General features: G+C 41.8%; 1 protein-coding gene across 2 annotated transcripts in view; it reads right to left on the bottom strand.

The window, feature by feature from the left end:
* Positions 1 to 21200, bottom strand: part of LOC307018617 (contactin-associated protein-like 4) — a 97169-nt gene that overhangs the window by 65313 nt on the left and 10656 nt on the right. For both annotated transcript variants that reach the window (XM_079648946.1, XM_079648947.1), the window contains exon 2: positions 2884 to 2994. In XM_079648946.1, the coding sequence (XP_079505072.1) occupies positions 2884 to 2994 (111 nt within the window). The remainder of the gene's footprint in view (positions 1 to 2883; positions 2995 to 21200) is intronic.

The raw sequence follows: 21200 nt of genomic DNA, 5'->3' as shown, positions 1-21200 counted from the left end.
CAATACTGTGCAATCCATACACAACCAGAACAGGTTCAACTTAAATGGGACCCTACTATGGTCATTATCAGGTGTACTGTATGTAGTGTCTCTCCTGGGACATGTCTCCATGCTTTAATGTTCAAAAGGCTCTTTATTTTTCTCATACTTCCTGTGCTGCAGCACCTCTTTTCCCCCTCTGTCTGAAACCAGAGCCCAGTCTGCTCTGATTGGTTAGCTGGCCGGCTAAAAAAAAACGATTACTTGGACTATAAAAGCTGACAGAAGTAACCAGGATGGCCGAGTGGTTAAGGCGTTGGACTTAAGATCCAATGGGCATCAGCCCTCGTGGGTTCGAACCCCACTCCTGGTAAATTTAAAGTATTATTGAAATGAATTAGGGCACTTTGCATAATGTACTCAGATGTAGTAGATACTGTAAGCAACACCAGTTGGATTTCTTAAGAAAATTAACACGCAATGTGTAAAAGCGCGAGCCAATAGAAGTGTCAGTGCTACATAGTGATGTCACCATGTTCCGGGAAGGAAAAGGTATGCTTGTGGAGAAATTAAAGATGGAAACTGAATATGGGAAATCAAATTGATGTATAAGACAGACTGAGGAGCCAATCAGAGTGCTTCATCCTGCAGGTTCCTGGTGAGAGAGACATTTATCTCTGTCAGCTTCCTACTGGAGCGTTTCAGACTATTCCTGGCCCAGGTGTAAAAATATTGAGTGTGTCATCTTTTGAAAGAAAAGGCTGTGAACAAAAGGGACAATGTGTGAGGTTTCACGCGTGCTTTACGCCAGACACAAACACATCCTTCGCTGCTGAGCCGTGTGTGATAAAACACTGGCAGAAAGAGAATCTCAAAGTGGGAATGTGTGCACTTTTCAGCTGAAGCTTTGTCTGTTCAGCATAATTATGATCTGTTTAGCACAATATACTCAGGGTAGCAAATAAGACTTCCTGCAATTACACAACACTGGAGCCAGGAGACGGAAACACACTCTCATTTATGGGGAAAAGGTTAAGTAATAGACAAACGCCGTGGAACATATCTGCTTATACTTTCGTCGTTGAACTGATTTGTTTTAATCGGAGCCTTTTATCTGTTATCTCTAACAGCACCATCGTGATGATCTATATCACACCTGTGAAATAAACTTTGACGCTGCAGATAATGTATACAACTACAAATCTAATTAACCTTAAACGACAGTATTACGCTCACGATCAGACTCGTTTTATAACACTTCTGAGGTGAAATTGTAAACAACAACATCAGTTACCGAGAGACCTATTCCCTGGATGCGCACAAACCTCTTCAGTGAAGTAAATTATTTTAATTACAGCGCATTGTTGTTTAAAAAAAACCTCTTTAATGAGAAAGCCCATGTGAAAAGCATGCGTATTAATCCTTTAGGCGGTGTTGCAGGGCTCTGATAATCTGTTCATTTAGGGAGTAAATGAACTGGAAGCAGAGCTGCTCCTCTGAGAGCGGAGGCGGAGAGTGAGCAGCAGGAAATAGAAACCAGACGTTCATTTATTCATCGATTTCCTGGAACAGCTGGAACCGTGTGAGCTCTGCACCGTTAATACAGCTGGGGAGGAGATGTGACACAAACATCCCTCCTTATCTCAGCTATTTTTAACTCATTCATTACACCCCCACTCCTAATCCCTGCATGTTCTCACATTCAAGAAAGTCTGGGGCATCCAATACATCAACTACTGTGTGTGTGTGTGTGTGTGTGTGTGTGTGTGTGTGTGTGTGTGTGTGTGTGTGTGTGTGTGTGTGTGTGTGTGTGTGTGTGTGTGTGTGTGTGTGTGTGTGTGTGTGTGTGTGTGTGTGTGTGTAGAAATATCCTCAGTCATGTTATTGTGGCGGCATTATGAGTTTTTGGGCCTTCTGGCAGCAGATAACTCAGTAATTATTATAATATGAAGTTGATGCAATGAACACAGAGTTGGTTTTAATTGAGCAGCGTAGTGGAAAAGAAGCTGCATGTATAATTGATGCATGGGTTTCCTTTTGATGACTTTCTTACTGGCTTATTATGTGACAGTCTGTTTATTCTTCAGTTTTATTTTTAAATGTATCACCTCATTGTTTCTTGTCCAGTTTTTCTTCCTGTTATTCGTTTCCCAGTGATTGTCTGATTGTGTTCACCTGTTGCCCCCCCCCCCCAGCTGTGTCTTGTCTTGTGATGAGTCTTGTGTCTTTATAGTTTTGTCTTCCCTTGTGCTCCTTGTTGGGTCGTTGTTCTCCCCATGCATGTTCCTGTTGGTCTTCCCTGGGCTCCTGTACCTCGAGTTCCTGTTTGTGCATAATCTGTTTTTCCTCGTTTTCTCGGCTTGTTGGTGGATTAAAGCTTGGTTCTTGTTCAAACTACTTGACTTCTTGTTTTGTGCTGCGTTTGGGTCCTACCTTCCTACCAAACCCTGACATATTATCTGTTAAATGCCCCACTGTGTTCACCGGCTAACTGCTACCTTTGTTGGTCTGATGTTTAGAAATGAGCAGGTAGCATACAGTGATTTATTTTACATTTGAAAACAGCTGCCACAGATGGCAATGTGTGAGAGTGAATCAAAATTGAGAATGTACATGTCGTAAAACAAAAAAAAGAAAGATGCTAAAACTTGGAAAAAAGGCTGAGGGGATCTACTGTTTGGGGAAAGCAAGACTTTTTAAATAACGCACAAATGATAATACAATAAAACTCAACAGGAATATGTTCAGTAAAAATAAATAAACACATTTTTGATTATTTTAAAGTCTCACTTGTGTCTCATTCTGCCAAATCATGCTGTAAATTGCGATGATTAGTTCCCACTTAGTAAACATCATCCAGTCATTCATTGTAATTCACTCTCAGCAGCAGAAAATCTTTCTTACCGTCTCTCCTGTTGAGTTTGGCGAAGCCCGGCGCGTGGCTGCCGGACAGCTGGGAGGAGCTTCTGAAGGACGATGGAGGCAGATTGGACACCAATGAGCTGTCACACCCTTCTGTCAACCAATCAAAGAGCAGAAAAAAAGCATTACAGTTAGAGCTTTCGCATTCTCCCTTAAAGTTCTTTAAAATATAAACTTGTCAAAACTCTGTGGCTCAACAAGTACAAGTGAACTGACACGGAAACTGTCATCTTTTAAAGGTCCCATGTCAGGCCATTTCTACTGATCATAATTCTATTGTTGAGGTCTACTAGAATAGATTTACATTGTTCAATGTTCCAAACTCACATTGGTTTCTCATACAGCATCTCTGTATAGTATGTGTATTCACTCTCTGTCCTAAACGGCTTGTTGGAGCTCCCCCCCCCCTGTGAGCCCAGTGGCCGTCTGCGAGACAGCGAGACACAGTGAAACCCAGCCCGAAACACACACACACCCCGCAACCTGGCTGGGAGTTTGTGTGTGTGACGGCTCCGCGGACTCATGCTCCATTTGGACCAATGGGTCCATTTGGGTATGGGCACGTCACTGAACCCAGGAAGAAAATGAGAAATCCCAACGAGGCGTTCTGGGGCAGCATAGACAGGTCTTCTCTGTGTTAGAGTTTTACTCCCTACAGGGTGTACTTTGAGGGTTTGTGACTCTGCAGACCGTTTACATGCAGAAAAACCTTCATAACACACAAGGGGACGGGTGATAACCAGAAAAGCATGACATGGGCCTTTAACATAAACAAGTTGTCATAAGGTGTTCATGATAATCAATACACATTCTTTAATGTCTGCTCATTTAGCTCAAAGCACTTTAACAAAACTGTGGTTCTGATATTTGCATATTTTCCATAAGATGATTTTCAAACTGCTCAGAGATTTCTTTGTTGTCCAAAGCAATCAACAGCATGCATTAAAATAAAAACACAGATTATTTGCGTTGTAATAAATATTCAGAAAATAAGAAATCCATCCATTCAACAAGGTTTAAAAATAGCGCAGATAGTAACAGCAGGTTAAATGTCAGCGAAGTGAAAGCAGGCCTTTGACATTACACTGCAGTCTGTCAGCAGTTTAACACAGGAACGTCTCCTCTCTCAGAGTGTAAACATTATTAAGGGTCAAAATGATAAAAGGAGATGTGTCCAAACTCTTCTCCAGAGTGGAAAACACAGCTGAGGGGTCTGCAGTTAAAACCACGCTGAGGATATCACAATATCACACGCAGCTGGAGATAGATGATCATTTCCCATCTGTTCGTCTGAGAGAAAGTGTTGAGTTGTTAAAAACAGAAGGACGAGAGCGCACCGAGGCTGAGACGGGGAAATAATCAGCAATAGAGAAATAAATGATGTCATCGAATACGGTAATACACAAAGAAACCTTTAAATCAAACGTTTGTCACAGCTTCATCATCATTCCTTTTGAGTCTGTGGATATTAGCGAGTGGCACTAATCACAGAGAGGCATGCTTCATGTCCCCAGGTGGAAACAGGTCTTTCAGCTGTAATGGCACCATACAGGAGATGAATGAACTGTGTAATAATGTGGATGAATGGATGCTGTAATCATGTGGTGTTGTTAAGATGAACGGCTCATTACATGCTGATCCTGATGGAGACTAATCAGCGATGTCAGAAGAAACGTTCGTGTTTCATTCTTTAATGCTTTATTAAAGACTGAAGGCAATAAAAACGTCATATTTTATACCTAATGATATTATTAGCATTTTAATTGGTTTCTCTTTGCAATCAAACCCCATTTAATATACTGTATTATATATAGCACAATATGCAATTGTGAAGCTGTACAAATTCAATGGTGTTGAGATATTGTAGGAAGGGGGTTGCAATTTAAACTTAATAAAGGAGAATGAGTTAATAATGTTAAGCTAGTCCCCGTCTCCATCCCACTAATGTTCAAACACTCTCGTAATTCTCTTTAACTAAAAACACAGTTAAATAAAAATGATTGAGGAAAGTATTTAATTGTTTGTGGGGCCCTGCGGCTGTACACATCTTCATCATTCATCCCTTGGATAAACTGTATACTTAACGGTAATGGGACACACTGTGGAATTGCAGCCCGTAGTGTAATTGAACCCCACACATATATATACAAACAGATTCATGAACATCAGCTGCATAAGTATTCACAGCTTCCCCCTCTGTAATCTAGCGCTGCCTCCATCTAAAGCTGTTAATGGTTGTTGTTCTCCACCGCTGAGATGAGAGCCAATTACTGTGACTCACGCTCGGTCCGATCTCTGACAACAACGCTTTAGCTTCCATTACTCCGTCAACATTAGTGTACTTCATCTCAACAGCACAAGGCCTTCATCTGCCTCTCAGTGTCCAACAACCATGATTTCACTTTTTAAAGAGGACATGTTGTGCTCCATTTGGGTATTTTATGCCTCTACTGTGACATGTTTCAATGGTTTCAAAAGCCTCTTAGCCGATCACGTACAATGTGTTGGAGCGTTAGCCAATAAAAGCTCAGGTGTTACAAGGTGATGTCACTATGTTACAAAAGTAAACAAACTCCAATAGAGGCGTTTGATGCAGCGTGTAGGAGAGGAACTCATGGATTCTAGCCTTTGCAAACCATTCACATGCACACAAACCTATACAACACACAACAGGAAACGGAAAACCCCCCAAAAAGCATAATTGGGCCCCTTTAAAGAGGAATGACGCTCAATTTAAAAAGACACATTGTTCACTACAGTGCTGGATTATGTCACCTGAATTTGTATTGTGACAAAAGGTACTATAAGAGCTAAGTATTTCTGAAAAAGTAAGACTATACTGCCCAAAATATCTTGCAGGTCACAGATTTGTTGACCTTTCACAGATCCTGAAAAGGGTAAACATATGTTTTAATGATGATTAATCCTGAATTCACAATTTGTTGGGATACTTGAGGGGAGTTAACCACTCGTAGCACAACAAGTTACAACTTCAATACAAATTTCATCTGACTTCCTCCTTCTTTGTGTCAAAATTGCTACGAATGCAAACCAGTTCCCTCTAATATTCGTCACATGAAATGACATATTTTCCAGTTTTAAATGTCAACGAGTATGTTGTACTGTATTTAGGTTATACAATATAATATTATGATATTTGTGACGAAACACTTCTCAATTCAATTTCATTGGATTTATTATTGGGGGGAAAGGCCCAGTTTGCAAACAAGCCCCATTTAAGGCGGGCAGGGAAACAAATGTACAGTATGTAGTTCTGGAGCGATGCCACCTACTGTGCAATCCTCTGCTCCCAAACTACCTGCATGTTTCTGACAGGAAGTGCAGAATCTAGTGTAAAAGACACAATTGGAAAAAATAACTAATTGTGATTGATCATTTCTGCAACCCTATTAATTACATGTCCAAATGTGCCAGTGTAGTTCTAATGAGTTATTGATGTTAAATATTACAATTAGCCTTTAAAAGTTTCATTTATGCATTCGGAGAGTTTTAAAGTCGATGAATATTCAACCCAGCCTCCAGCTTGGCCTCAGTGTCTCTCTGATGGTGAAATGATCTGGTACTAACCGAGTCTGAAGTCAATTTAGGACACTTTGTTACGGCAGATATCATTAAGAATCCTGACGTACGGCCGCATTACTCCGACTGAGCTTCACAGTGGCTCTTTAGTTGGTGTTTGATATCTCTATCATTAGTAATAGAGTAGTTTGAGCCTCATACATATTTAATGTGACTCTTTTAAATGTGCTGTAGCTGCTCCACAGTCATCAGAGGGCCTGCAGCCCTTTGTTCCCCTGGAGCTCCTCCTGATTAGTGATGCCAGCGATTATTCGATTTTTCAAATATTCGTTACACTCTCCATAATCAATTTTTTTTTAAAGTTCGATTTTATTAATATATTTTTTTATTATTATTTATGTTTTTCTTTTTATTCCTGGCTTAGTTTCAACCAAAATATAGACTAATGCTAATAATAGTAATAGTATTAATAATAGTAATGACCATTGGTCACACCAGCAGTTTGTTTTACTGTGAACTTGGAGGAAGCCAGCAGCGGCGGCGAATAATCGATTAATATTCGCCAGGCCTGTCCGATTTTCGAATTTGATCATGGTCAGTTTCTGGCATCCCTAGTCCTGATAGTCCTGATAGTCCTTATCCCTGCAGCCGCTGACCTGCAGACACTTGTTACTGTGGGGCTGGGGGGGGGAGCTCAGCGTGAAAAGCAGGGGAGTTACAGTTGTCTGAAGAGGGTAAATGAGAGGGAAGGCTCTCTGAGTGCATTAATCCCTGTGGAGATAATGCGTGGTGAGGTAACTCTCAACAGGGAGCAGCAGTTTGAAAGCATCGGGCAGGTTTTCCTCCGCTTTGGCATTTAAGAGCCGACGCCCTTGACACTGTGGCCGGTGGAGCACAAACACAGAGAGCTCAGAGGAAGATGGAGCTACATGTTGAATACCTGCTGGACTCTGCAGCCACTGAACCTCGACACGGACCCTGTGTCGGACAGAGAGCTTTCCTGAATACCAAATCACTGCACCTTCATCCTTTACACAAAAACAAACGCACCTCCTTTCTACTTCTGTCAGCTTTGACGTTCAATGGAGGGTACACTCACAAAAAATAGTCTCTCCTGGCATTTACATTTCATGCACTACAAGAAAAACAGTAAAAATGTTTGAAGATGTCAGAGTCTAAGTACACTGACAGCAAACAATACAAAACATTTCTGTGACACTAGAAGGTCTAATGTGGAGAATAAAACGAGTAACTTGAGAGCTGTTTCTCTTCTGGATGAAAGCCCCTAAGATGTGATTACAGGAGGTAAACCAGGAGGAGGAGAGGGCATTTGGAACACAGAGGCCACTGTTTTTCTTGATGTCTGAAAATATATGTGGAATAAAATGTAAGAATTAACTGAATCTAAGAATAGGCCTCCCTTCTTCTGGTGAACAAATACAAAAAAACACAGAATTTCACCGATAAGAGCAGGAGAACATTATATTGGCATTTGAGTGATGGACTATGGCTTTTCATTTCAATAAAATATCCTCCCATCAAATGAATGTTTAATCGTTTCTGGTGCCTGAGATGGATTTAGAGGGAGAGCGTAGTCTAACCTCTCTCCTGGAGCCCATCTATCCATCCACAGTGTCACTTTTATCATTCGGGGAGTATAAACTTGGAGTCTGATGGCTGTTAAAAGTCTCAAAAGATGTTCGTTTTTTTCAAATCTTTGAAGGACCGAGGCCTTGGCAGTGTCAAGCCCAATTACTCACCACTGACAAGATGGGCGGACTTCTACTTGGCACAGGAGCAACAGAGAGAAGGCCATAGCTCTTTCACCTGCATTGTCCACTTCTTTACTGTTTTACTGAATAACAAAGTGCCCACAGAGTCCGGGACAGAGACCCTGCATAGCGATGAGCTCCATCCATCACTCAGCAAGCAGTGAACAGAAGGTCCTGCTCTTCAGAGCTCTGTAAGCCCCGAACACCCAGAGTTCAGTGCTGCTCAGTGTGAGCCCTCTCCTTCATTCAGAGCATGCAGCAGTAAGCAGGATAATGAGGCTCCGGACATCGTTGTTCTTGCTCCACAGCGCTGACAATCATGCAGTAGAAAATGTTCCTTGTTAATAATCCACACAATTTCTACCTCATACAAAAGTCTGTGCAGAGACTAAAAACATCCACCACGTAATAAAGATCACAAATTAAAACGTTATGTCTGCTTGATCAATTTCATTTGACCTGTCGGATACAAAAGGACAACTGGGAAACCGTCTTTTTAGTAAACAACAACTTGGCGAATTACTAATGTGTTTATAATTATTATTAGATTGATTGTTTGGTCTATAACTAGTGGGAAATAGTGAAGAATAGAAGCTTAGTGACTATTACTAAGGCTTGTTGATGATCTGCTGCAGCTGGTGAGCTAACCGCTAGCATGCAACACGAAGGCGTGTGGCGCAGTGGTTTAGTGCGCTGATCTTCAAATCAGAGGATAGCAAGTTCGAGTCCCACTGCAGTCAGTATGTCATTGTGACCCTGAGACACTTCACCCCAAGTTGCTCCAGTGGGGATTTACCACAGTATGTTAGTCGCTTTGGATAAAAGTGTCTAACATGTAATGTAATGCTATGAACCGGAAACATGCTAGTGCTAGTAGTCAGTCTAATATGTTTCTTTGAATTGTGTCATTACTTTTCTATCTTGTTAATTTCATTGTCAAGTTTCATTATGTGCATAACAATTAAACAAAGTAGGTGGACTACTGTGAAACTGGAAGCTGCATCATAACAACCTACAAGGATGCACATCTTTGTCCTTGCTCTTTTGGAGTCTTAATTGTTGGTGATCCCTTATAAGTGTCTGTTTTGCTCCGATCAAATATAAATTATAAATAGTGATTGACACAGAGTGCTAATGGCTCACCTACAGTCACTCATTGACAGTTCTACCCCACAATAGACTGAAACGATTGACAAAAACAGAAATAATTACCTTATAAAATCATCCGTGACAGCACGCTTCAGCTATACAAATGAACAGTAAATCCAAATGACACTTACATGTTGTTTTTGCATTTAAATCATACACCATGTTCGATGTATACTCCGGCTGTGATAGATAGAAGAAGCTGATTAAAGCTGCTGAATGATTCACCAGCAGCCAGTATCTGTTCTGGAGCTGCCTGGGGCCCGACTTGTTAATTGATTAATTGAAATGCAGAGCAGCGCACTGTGCTAACTAATACCCTGAAGGTAAGGACATGGCAGGAGCTCTCCTCCGCTAGTTTAATTAGCATTTCTTTGACACACAATTAATAGCACAGGGTGAGAGAATCTGATCATGCCTCACACCAGCATACGGCACCTGCAGTCTACAGCCAAACAGTAACTGCATGACCTCAGCAGGGTATTCAAAGCACTTTATAATCTGGAGGAATGATTTGACATAATTTAGGATACTGCAAACATACATCTTAAGAGTCTGGGTGTCGTCCTCGACAGCACACTTTCATTCGAATCTCATATCAGTCATATCTGCCTATTTCCATCTACGCAACATCAACCGCCTCACCCTGGTCACTTCCCGTGTTGACTACTGCAACTCCCTTCTCTTTGGTCTGCCTCTCAAATCCATCCACAGACTTTAACTGGTTCAGATCTCTGCCGCCCGCATCATCCCCAGAACCCCCTCCATCACTCCCGTTCTTCAGCAACTCCACTGGCTCCCCGTCAAATCCTGTATAGTTTTAAGATTCTGCTTCTCACCTTTAAGGCCACCCATAACCTCACTCCTCTGTACCTCTCCGACCTCCTGCACATCAACACACCCATCCGCACTCTCAGGTCTTCTGCTTCCCTCCGCCTCACTGACTGCACCCCCCTTCCGCCTAACCACCATGGGGTCAAGAGCCTTCAGCCGCTCTGCACCCCGCCTAACCACCATGGGGTCTAGAGCCTTAAGCCGCTCTGCACCCCGCCTAACCACCATGGGGTCTAGAGCCTTCAGCCGCTCTGCACCCCGCCTAACCACCATGGGGTCTAGAGCCTTCAGCCGTTCTGCACCCCGCCTAACCACCATGGGGTCTAGAGCCTTCAGCCGCTCTGCACCCCGCCTAACCACCATGGGGTCTAGAGCCTTCAGCCGCTCTGCACCCCGCCTAACCACCATGGGGTCTAGAGCCTTCAGCCGCTCTGCACCCCGCCTAACCACCATGGGGTCTAGAGCCTTCAGCCGCTCTGCACCCCGCCTAACCCCCATGGGGTCTAGAGCCTTCAGCCGCTCTGCACCCCGCCTAACCACCATGGGGTCTAGAGCCTTCAGCCGCTCTGCACCCCGCCTTACCACCATGGGGTCTAGAGCCTTCAGCCCCGCCTCTGGAACTCTCTCCCACCTGACATCCGCAACACTGACTCTCTCCCCATTTTCAAATCACATCTCTTCACACTCGCATATCCACCCTGATCATTATCCATCACACATCCTCCGTTTTATTTATTTGATTATTTGATTGATTTATATACTGCATTGTCTTGTTTATGTCTCTTATGCTGGTGTTATGTATCTTGTTTTTTATGTGTTTGTACGACGACCTTGAGAGCCTTGAAAGGCGCCTATATTAAATAAATGCATTATTATTATTATTATTATCTTGTCATCTGATTTCTACACTTATGTTGGGAACAGACATACAAAGACTTAATTTTAGTAAATAGAAATAACTATGTAATAGACAAAGGTAAGTTAATCGCAGTTGATTGCCAAATGAAACTAAGTTCAGCACGAGCAAGATCAATTATTAACTCATTACTTTGTGTAACAGTGTGTCTGTTTTTGTGTGTTTGTCTTCTGTATTTGTGTGGCTGAAATCAAGATGTTCAGTAGTGCATTTTAGAGGTGTTTGCACGTTTATTTTTTACTCATACCGGGCCAGATTAAACACCTTTTTTCATATTTCCCAAAATATGAAACTATTCCATTAAAACATATCAATCTGCCTTGAAGAAAAACCTCTTGGTACTCCCAACACGACACCAGAGCAACCTGAGCAATCAGAGAGAGAACAGTCAAATAAAAACTCTTCTCCTTGGTGTCAAAAGATCCGTAAGCTTATGAAGTGTCATTGATAAAATGAATGATCAGCCCACACAAACAACATCCTGATGCATAGGCTACAGCTAACACTGCAATGTGTGTTGGAGACAGACATCCGACCAAATGAAGGGATCAGAAACAGTCACGGCAGCATTTGAAATCTCTTCATCGTTACACTGCCCGGTTAAACGCACATAAACACAGATAAGAGAGCTTAACACCTGCTGTGGACTTGCACCACAGCCGTGTCATCAGCCGGCATGGAATATCGTTCCATTGCTATGCTGATGACACACAGCTCTACATCAGAGCAAACCCAACCCCCTCTGCACCCTCTGCCATGATCCACAATCACCACATGCCTGGAGGAGATACAGGTGTGGAAACAGCTCCAAGACTGAAACCATTCTTGTTGGCACTCCGCATCAGGTCCGTTCCTCCGCCATCACCAGCATCACCTTCTCCGGTCAGAACATTCCACTCTCATCAACGGTTAACAATCTGGGAGTTAAAATGGATCATTACATGTTAGACGCTTTTATCCAAAGCGACTTCCATACTCAATACTGTGGGCAATTCCAACAGGAGCAACTTGAGTGAAGTGTCTTGCCCAGGGACACAACGACATGCTGACTGCAGTGGGACTCGAACTCGCTATTCTGATTCGAAGATCAGCGCATTAACCCACTGCGCCACACGCCTCCCATCCTCACCTGAACTTTGAGGCCCACGTCAAACAAATATGCAAGACCTCCTTCTACCACCTGAGAAATATTGCGAAACTCCGCCCCCCACACTCAGTCTGCCAGATGCTGAAGAACGTGTCCACGCCTTTGCCTCCTCCAGGCTGGACTTCTGTAACGCACTTCTCATTGGGATTCCTAGCAAGAACATCCAGAAGCTGCAATACACAGCTTTTTGAGAATCACACCCATCCTCAAATCACTGCACTGGCTCCCGGTCTTACTCAGGATAGACTACAAAATCACCCTCTTCACTCATCAGTGCATACAAGGAAATGCTCCCTCCTACATCAAGGAATTGCTCACCCCACAAACCTCCACGAGGAACCTACGTTCAGTAAAGGCAAACCTCCTCATCAAACCAAGGACAAAACTGAAAACCATGGGAGACCGAGCCTCCTGCTGTGGATGCTTTCAAAAAAGGCCTAAAAACTCATCTTTTTAGAATAGCTTTTAACTAGATTTGTAAAACCCCCACATTATGCCATGGCGGCATACATGTCACTGCTTTTATTCTGTTGTTTTTATTGTTTTTGTTGTTTTGTTTCACCCTTTTTAATTTTGTAGCACTTTGAGTTTTGTTTACGCAAATGAAAAGTGCACTTTTGAATAAAATGTATTATTATTAGTATTATCACCACAGCTCAGTACAAACATTGCTGAAGCCCAAAACATTCGCTGTCAATCATAATCTCTGTCACAATTATGCAGATTTACAGGGAAGGCTGCAGGCTACGTCTCTCGTACTAATAGCTCCTGAGGGATGTATCGTAAAATATCACCTGATGCAGTAAGTAAGTGATTTGAATATATTTGCCTCTTAGTTGAAAACATCTGATGGAATAAAAGTGATTTTCTTCCATCAATCAGGCAAAAAGCACCCAAAAAAAAGAAATCACATCATCCAGGCAGCTCAGCATGATTCATTTATTTCAGAAGTGCGACATTAAAATAAATGGGATACTCGGGGGGGGGAGGAGACAAAAAACACCACTGCTTCAGTTCAGGTTGTTACAATGTGGAAAATACTGAAAAAATATGTTGTCATGTGCAACACACTGGAAGGTAATAGTTTCTTTAGACAAATAATTTACTGAGTCAAAAGTGCAGACAGTCAAAGTGACGGAGGGTTACTGGGACGTGTGAAATTGTAGCCCCTGACACTTTAAAGTCACATGGGCACAGATAGAGAGACAAGGAAACTCCTACACACATCACATATAATCCTGTGTGTGTGTGTGTGTGTGTGTGTGTGTGTGTGTGTGTGTGTGTGTGTGTGTGTGTGTGTGTGTGTGTGTGTGTGTGTGTGTGTGTGTGTGTGTGTGTGTGTGTGTGTGTGTGTGTGTGTGTGTGTGTGTGTCCTTCCTCGGGAGACATCAGAAGTTTAATGCTCTTTATAAAACTTCTCTGCAGATAATGTCATGTTTCCTGCCACTCAGGAAACACAAAGGCTCCTCCTGACACTTCTTTCACTTTCAGAAGTTGGGAAGAGAAGCTTTAATTCAGCACTTTTACTACTGAACCTCCACTTCACAGTTTAATATAGGAAAGAAGGGGGAAAAGTCAAGAGAGACCCCAATTACTGTAGGGCACCGGTCAGAAACATGGGATATGGGGGCAAATCTTTCCTGTCACAGCTTCATAGATTGTTCTACAAAGTGGAATAGTAACTTCAGTAAAAACCGTTTGAGATCTGGTGCACAAAGTATCAAACTTTAGCCATTTGGAAATCCTGAATCGACCTAAGAGAAAAGGAAGCGATTCCGAAAACAACATCTACAACAGGTAGCACCCAAACTGACAAAGTAATTGACACTAGGGATGAAACATTGTTATCAAAATTGCAATATGTGTTACTGCAATGTTCAAATCTCAAGGGCAACATATTTATTAAAGGCTCAATTAGTGTTACCATATAATACCATTTGAGTACCATATATCATATTGATATATTTTTCAATGATGATGAGAATCATGATGCAAAAAATATCAATCTCAATTGCCAATTTTTTACACTAGATTCTGCACTTCCTGTCAGAAACATGCAGGTAGTTTGGGAGCAGAGGATAGGTGGCATCGCTCCAGAACTACAAATTGTACATTTGTTTCCCTGCCCGTCTTAAATGTAATCTTTTGCAGGAGCTTGGAGCGTTTTATCTCTGCGTTGTTAATGCACTTTACAGAATCCAATTGTTTTGTTGCGCTGGGATATAAATAATACGTCACGCTGTTGGGATATGACCGGTCAAGACCTGAAAGCTACACTCTGCTCCCTGAGGAGTTACACTACATCTGTTCACATGCGTTGATAAAGACTGGAACAGTATAAATCCCTGTTTGAACCTTATCTTTTTTTCTTGCCGTGACAAAAGGTTAAATGTTAAGTGCAGAACGTAGTGGTCGGGGATTTAGTCATAGCATTATAATCCCTTAACTATTGCCCCCTGTAGCAACATTATGTACAGATTAGGACTCATTGTCATCTCAAAGTCTGAGCATCAGTAGCAGATGATATGATATAACTCACTCCTGACTCTATCGCAGATTATTTCTACATTTAGCAGCTAGCATAAGAAGGTGTTCTTTAGGTCGTCAGGCATGCAAGCTTTGATTTATCATAATATTTCATATCTAATTCGGTGGTTAAATGTTATGTTGAAAGTAATCAACTTATGAACAAATGTATGTACCACGATGCTTATATATAATGGGAAGTACTTAGCCTCATCACCGCTAATTAAGTTATAAAGTACACATTTCCGACATAAATCCACTGTAGGCTTTACTTTAATAATCTGATTCAGTCTTTGTTTCATCCCAAGATCCTGGTTTAAAAGAGGCTGATATTTCACAGATCAAATATCACTAGAATCGCTGTTTTATGGGTGAGGCATTAATATTGATACCAGTGCAGTCTTTCAAAAAACCCACAGCTTGCAGAGCTCGGCAAACTCAGCGCTGAACATAAAAACACACACATATACACACGCGTATACATATATGCACACACTGAAGAGTCAGCCGGGGGTGAAATTGTAAAGGCAGTTGAGAATGTCATTGAAGGGAGGCTGTGGTTCAGTGGATAGTGTGCTGAACTTTGAATCAGGGGGTATCAAGTTCGAGTCCCACTGCAGTCAGCATGTCGTTGTGTCCCTGAGACACTTCACCCCAAATTGCTCCTGTGGGGATAGCCCACAGTATTGGGTATGTAAGTCGCTTTGACATGTAATGTGATGTATTGTAAAAACAGACAGAAGGAACGGCTAAAATCTCTTAATTCCTCGAGGACAGTATCAACTTTTTAACCCAGTTTGTTTCCTACGTTTCTTACTACACTCCTTATCTCCTTATATGAACTCCTCATTCCTTCTCTAACTGTCCTCACTATACTGTACCTGCTGTCCTCCCATCATCCTCCTCTGGAAACAATCTCAAAGATGTGAGGCTGTGCCTCCAGAAAGCAGATGGTGGCACAAACAAACGCTGCAGAGTCATTGAGGGATAAAATGGGAAAGGCAGTAGAAAGGTCAGTGCATTTGTGAGGAGCGGAGAGGGAACACTACGAGCAGACAGCCTGCAGACTCTGACCCCTCTCGTACTTTATATTCCTCTACCTCCTCTTCTCCCCTTCTCTTATCCACCTTCAATTCTCCTCATCCTCATTTCATCCCTTCCCCTGTAGTCAGTGTTGGAAGAAGTCATCAGAAAGTGTACTTAAAGTGGACCTATCATGCTATATTTGAATAATATAGTGTAGGACCATACCCATATAAGGCATATTTATACTTTTTATTTTTCAAAATACCAAACAGATCATGCATTTTAGCCATCCCTCATTTCGCTCAATTTAACACTGTCTTTGCATCATGGGCTGATTCTGTGAGAACAGCACCATCTACAGGCCTGGCATATGTACTACAGCGTCTCCAGCGCTTTCCAACGGCAATGTCCGTGGCTGTCTCCTCCTGATTGGTGGAGTTGGCCCAATAGCCGTAGCCCCACTTCTGTGACATCATAGAAGTGTTCAAATCTGGATCAGCCTGTATCAGATCCGTTGCAGCCTCTTTTTAAGAGTTTTTGGTATGGAGGAAAATAGAGAGGGTTGTGTTTTCTGACACTTGGTGAGTTCCCTGGAACACCGGGGACACATATTCATGTATAAAAGACGTACAAAAGTGCATTTTGCATGATAGGTCACCTTTAAGTAAAAGTAGCAATAGAAAATTGTAATATTAAAAAAGCTAAAGCGTTCCTATCATGCTCATCTCCAGGTGTATCAGTATGTAGTCTCCTGTGACATGTCTCCATGTCTAATGTTCAAAAAGCTCTTTATTTTCTATTACAGTCTGCTCTGATTGGATAGCTCTTTAACCTATATATATATATACCAACATAAAAAATACTTGATATTACCTACCGTATTATCAATATTGATGCATTAATGTGTTTCTTACAGCTGGTAAAGGAGGAGCTCATTTTGATTGCTTTACTGCTTCTGGATATCTTTACCTAGAAGGATGATTTGTTAATGTATATTTTTTCTATTATCTGAATCTGTGACACAAGTAACCAAAGCTGTCAGATCAATTTAGTGTAGTAAAAGTACAATATTGGCTTCCACAATGTATTAGATAGAGTCATAAAAGGAAAATACTCAGGTACCTTAAGATACAGCACAGTTTTTAAGTAAATGTAGGTTGTTACTTGTGTACTACTGCCTCCTCCCGCCTGAACATGCTTAGCTCGGTTAAACTCTGTCTTGTTGAGTTGAAATTCAGCCGTACACTTTCTTTTTTAATGGCCACTGACTCAGCTGTGTCCTCCTCTCTAATGCAAAGTGAGCGGCTCTGCTTCTTCTCATCAGCAGTCGCTGTACAGCAGCCGTCTGCAGAGATGTGGCCACGCAGTACTGACTTCATAAAACACACACAGCAGTGACAGCATTAAGCGGCGATCAGCATCTATTTCAGTGGAGCGTAGACTGCGAGTTATAAAGTTATGTAGATGCACTGATGCAGAAGACAGATATTAGACAATTACACAAACGTTGAATAATGCAGAGTTCCACAGTCACATCATTAAAGGGGCAACTTTTCAGATTTTGAAGGTGAAACTTATTATTCTAATGTGGAGGACATATGAAAATGTGACATTAAAATTCCTGCAGCAGTCTGTGTCTCCAGAGCTTAGTGACACCACCAGTCTCTCTCTGTTGCACAATTTGGGGGGTAATGCCAAAGTTGCAACAGTGGCTTGCTAGTTGTTGCTAACAGGACTTAAAACCACAGCTAAATCAGAATCAGAATCAGAAACAGGTTTATAACCAGGTAGGTTTACACTTACGAGGAATTTGACTTGGTGTTGTGGTGTATACATAAAAGTAAAACAACAATTAAAACACAGATAGAGAACTAGAAAAAATATTTTAAATAATAAAAGATATAGTAAAATATAAATATAACAGTATTTACATTGCGATGGAATGGAATAAAAAGGAATAAAATATGGAAAAAAAATAATAATCGGCAGTTATAAGAAAAGAAAACAGATATTGTTGTACATTGTGTGAACACTTGAGCTCTGTTAAGTGCCCCAATAAACATTATGTTGTCATACTTTCCTCATACTGCCTGTGCTGCAGCACCTCTTGTCACCCTCTGTCTGAAACCAGAGCCCAGTCTGCTCTGATTGGTTAGCTGGTTAGCTCTGTTGTGATTGGTCAACCGCTTAGAGATGTCCCGCCCCTTAGCCTATCACGTACAATGTGTTTGAGCACTAGCCAATAGAAACGTGAGTGATACGTAGTGATGTCACTATGTTAAGGATGGAACCAAGGGAGGCGCTTCAGGCAGGGGGGGAGTGTGTGGAAGAGAAGTACCCTCTGGAGGGAACACAGAGATCTTAGCCTTTGCAGACCATTCACATGTACACAATCCTATATGACACACTACAGGAAAGGGAACACCCACGCAGCATAATAGGGCCACATCATTTATTTTAGGAAGCCACACTTCCTCTGGGGAAGTGCATTGAAGACAAACAGTAATCAAGCAGGTCCAGATATCAAATGGATGGACTTCTCCTCACTTAACTCCCTGTTTCTGGGCTAATGCAGTAAATATAGATTCATGACTGGTGGCTCTGTATCCTTGACTTCATCTGCTCCCATTCGTGGCTCCACTTTGCCTTCACACATTTCCATAAATGACACTAAAGAAGAAATATGAAGTGGATTTATCCTCAGCTACTTTCCCTATTCTCATGTTTGCCCTCACTGATGCTGCCCTCTCATGAATCATAGAGGACCGGGAGGCTTACCGGGAATTTCAATCGTTTATATCCACAGGTTTTTACGTTCTCCTCGGTGCAAACAACGAGCTCACTGGAAAGCAATACATTCACGCGGGCAATGCGGGAGATTGGCTGAATGTTCACCCTCTTTAGAGTTTTCTATCCCAGATTAATCCTGGAACAGATGAGGGATATTTCCTGAGCTCAGGAGTTTAATCAAGCACCCCTGGATATAACCCTCCACAGTCCACATAAGAAGAGCCCTAACAGCCTTCATTGGAGGGGAATAACTCAGCAGAATTTGCCACTTAGCCTCCAGCAACTCATTGAATCCCTTCATCTGCAAATATGTTAATAACGAAATCATTAGCGGAAACACTATTGACAAGATCAAGGATTAAAAATGACTGATCACCTGCCTCTCATGTCTACCGCTTTGTGTCGTGATCGCGGGGAAATTAGAGGACAGGAAGCAAATAAATGAAAACCTGTCTGAGTATAAATTAATTTCATTTTGACCTGACAAAATATCTCACTTCCCGAGGAACTTCAAACTCAGCATGTGACTTTGAGGCATGACAGGACGCCGTTTAATACCAGATTTAAAATGTCTTTCCTTGAGGAGGTTTGGGAATCCTGTGAGTAACCAGTGAGCCGCTATCATCTTAACGCCCAGGAGTGAGAGGGAAAGAAATGTTAATCCACACACACGCACGGTAGGAGGTTTATCTTTCATTAGGATAGGATTAAAAGCAATTTAGAGTTATTGATATTATCTGCCATTAGGCTATGATTAGCACTCACTCCAGTGGCTCTAAATCAGCTCAGGCGGGAAATAAACACTTCAAGGAAGACTGAGAGAGAAAAAGAAGGACAGACTGAGAGAGAGAGCAGCCTAGCATTATATATAGATGAGGATGAGCCATGTATTGTTCATAACTTGACCTTGTTTTGTACAAACAGGTAAGAAGCCATTTTTTCTACCATCTATTCAAAGTGAAGTGATTGCATATCTTTGTAGGTTTGAGCGGAATTTAGCTTAGCAAGGGCCCACTCGAATAAAAGCAATGTGATGTTTCCATTTGATTTTGGAATAGTGCAGAAATGTGTTTCTGTGGCAAACACACGATTATGATACTAACAGGTTTTGTTCAGCAGGATAATATCCACATATTAACACCACTTTTTAAGCGTAAATTCTATCACCAGATGTAAAAAGCTAACGTTAGGCTATAAGGGAACGACAGCACGGTCACATGACTTCACATCACCACCGCTAAGCTAAAGACGGCTAATGTTGTTGTCTCCTTTTGTCACATGTTGGCAACCACCATTATTAAGACACGTATAAGCTTTGCACATTCATGAGTGGGTACTGACGTGTTTTATGGCATCAAACAAAACGTGTGCAAAACCAAAGACCTATTTAAAGGTGGGGTAGGTAACTTTGGAGAAACCAGCTCGAGTGCGCTAGAATTTGAAAGTACACAACCAGAAAAAATCTGCCCCTTCCTTCAGACTTCCTTACAGAGCCCCTCCTCCAACACACACGAACGCGCACATGACCAATGAGGGCACGAGATAAGTTTGTGCACAGATGGAAGGCTGACAGGCAGGTAGGCCATCCAGTTATTTTAGCCGGGCCGGCTCAGATTAATTTTTTTTATGTATTTATTGTCCAAGCATTTAAGATATTCAATGCTATCGGGATGTTAAGAGCATTCCATGGAATATAACAAAAAGTGTTTCTGAAGTGAATTACCTACCCCACCTTTAAGGCATTTAACCAACAACACACACACAAAAACAGTTGACTTCAAAACAAGGTATCCCGGAAGTGGTAAAATGCTAACTCTTTCCGGGCTTCCTTTTAGGCTAAATGCCCATCCTTAATTGCTTTAATAGCAGGCTTTTGGAACAAAACTGCCCCATTGCTTCCACACAGATGCTAAAGTATTGTGAAGGACGAAACACAAACCTCATTACCTCTCAGGATGTTTTTTAGCTCCTTCATTTCACTGTGATAAATGGCCTCAGCCAGACCTGGCCGTGGCACTTGCAGAACCCCAAAACAAAAACCGTATAGAGAGAATTCATGCACGATTATTAAAGATGATCAATGGGAGGGCTTTTTGAGGAATAAACAAAAACCCAAATCCCTTGAGCCAGTTCACCGTGTGATCTTATATCATGTTTGACAGAAAGATGCTAGAAAACATTTGCTTATTTGTAATATGTCTTCATAGGAATACTAATATGCACATATCTAAATATATGCAACTATATGCATTCATTGTGTTTTGCTCTGTTACTTTACCTACCATTTTATATCTGTTCTCAGTTTTTTCTATGATAACTTTAGCCCATTAATTTAATTGTACCGGAATTGCGTGAGTAAGGTTTTCTCATCTTTTTTTAATTCCCTTTCCAAACAGCCAGCCTCATCTTCTTTGCCATTTTAATCTTCCTCTAATCTTGTAATCACACACTGAGGAGCTTTAATGAGCATTACGTCCGCTGCTTTCTGACCACTATACTACACTTAAGCAAGAATTTCACACTGGGAATACTTTCTAATTTGCAGCCTCAGCCTGAAGGAGTACTGCGGGTGGAGGCGTGGGGGGGGGGGGTGTCTTCTCCT

This window comes from Notothenia rossii, assembly GCF_949606895.1.
Source record: "Notothenia rossii genome assembly, chromosome: 9".
NCBI classification, from domain to species: Eukaryota; Metazoa; Chordata; class Actinopteri; order Perciformes; family Nototheniidae; genus Notothenia; species Notothenia rossii.
Note: the sequence above shows the minus strand (reverse complement) of the source record. Positions and strands in the feature narration are given on the sequence as shown.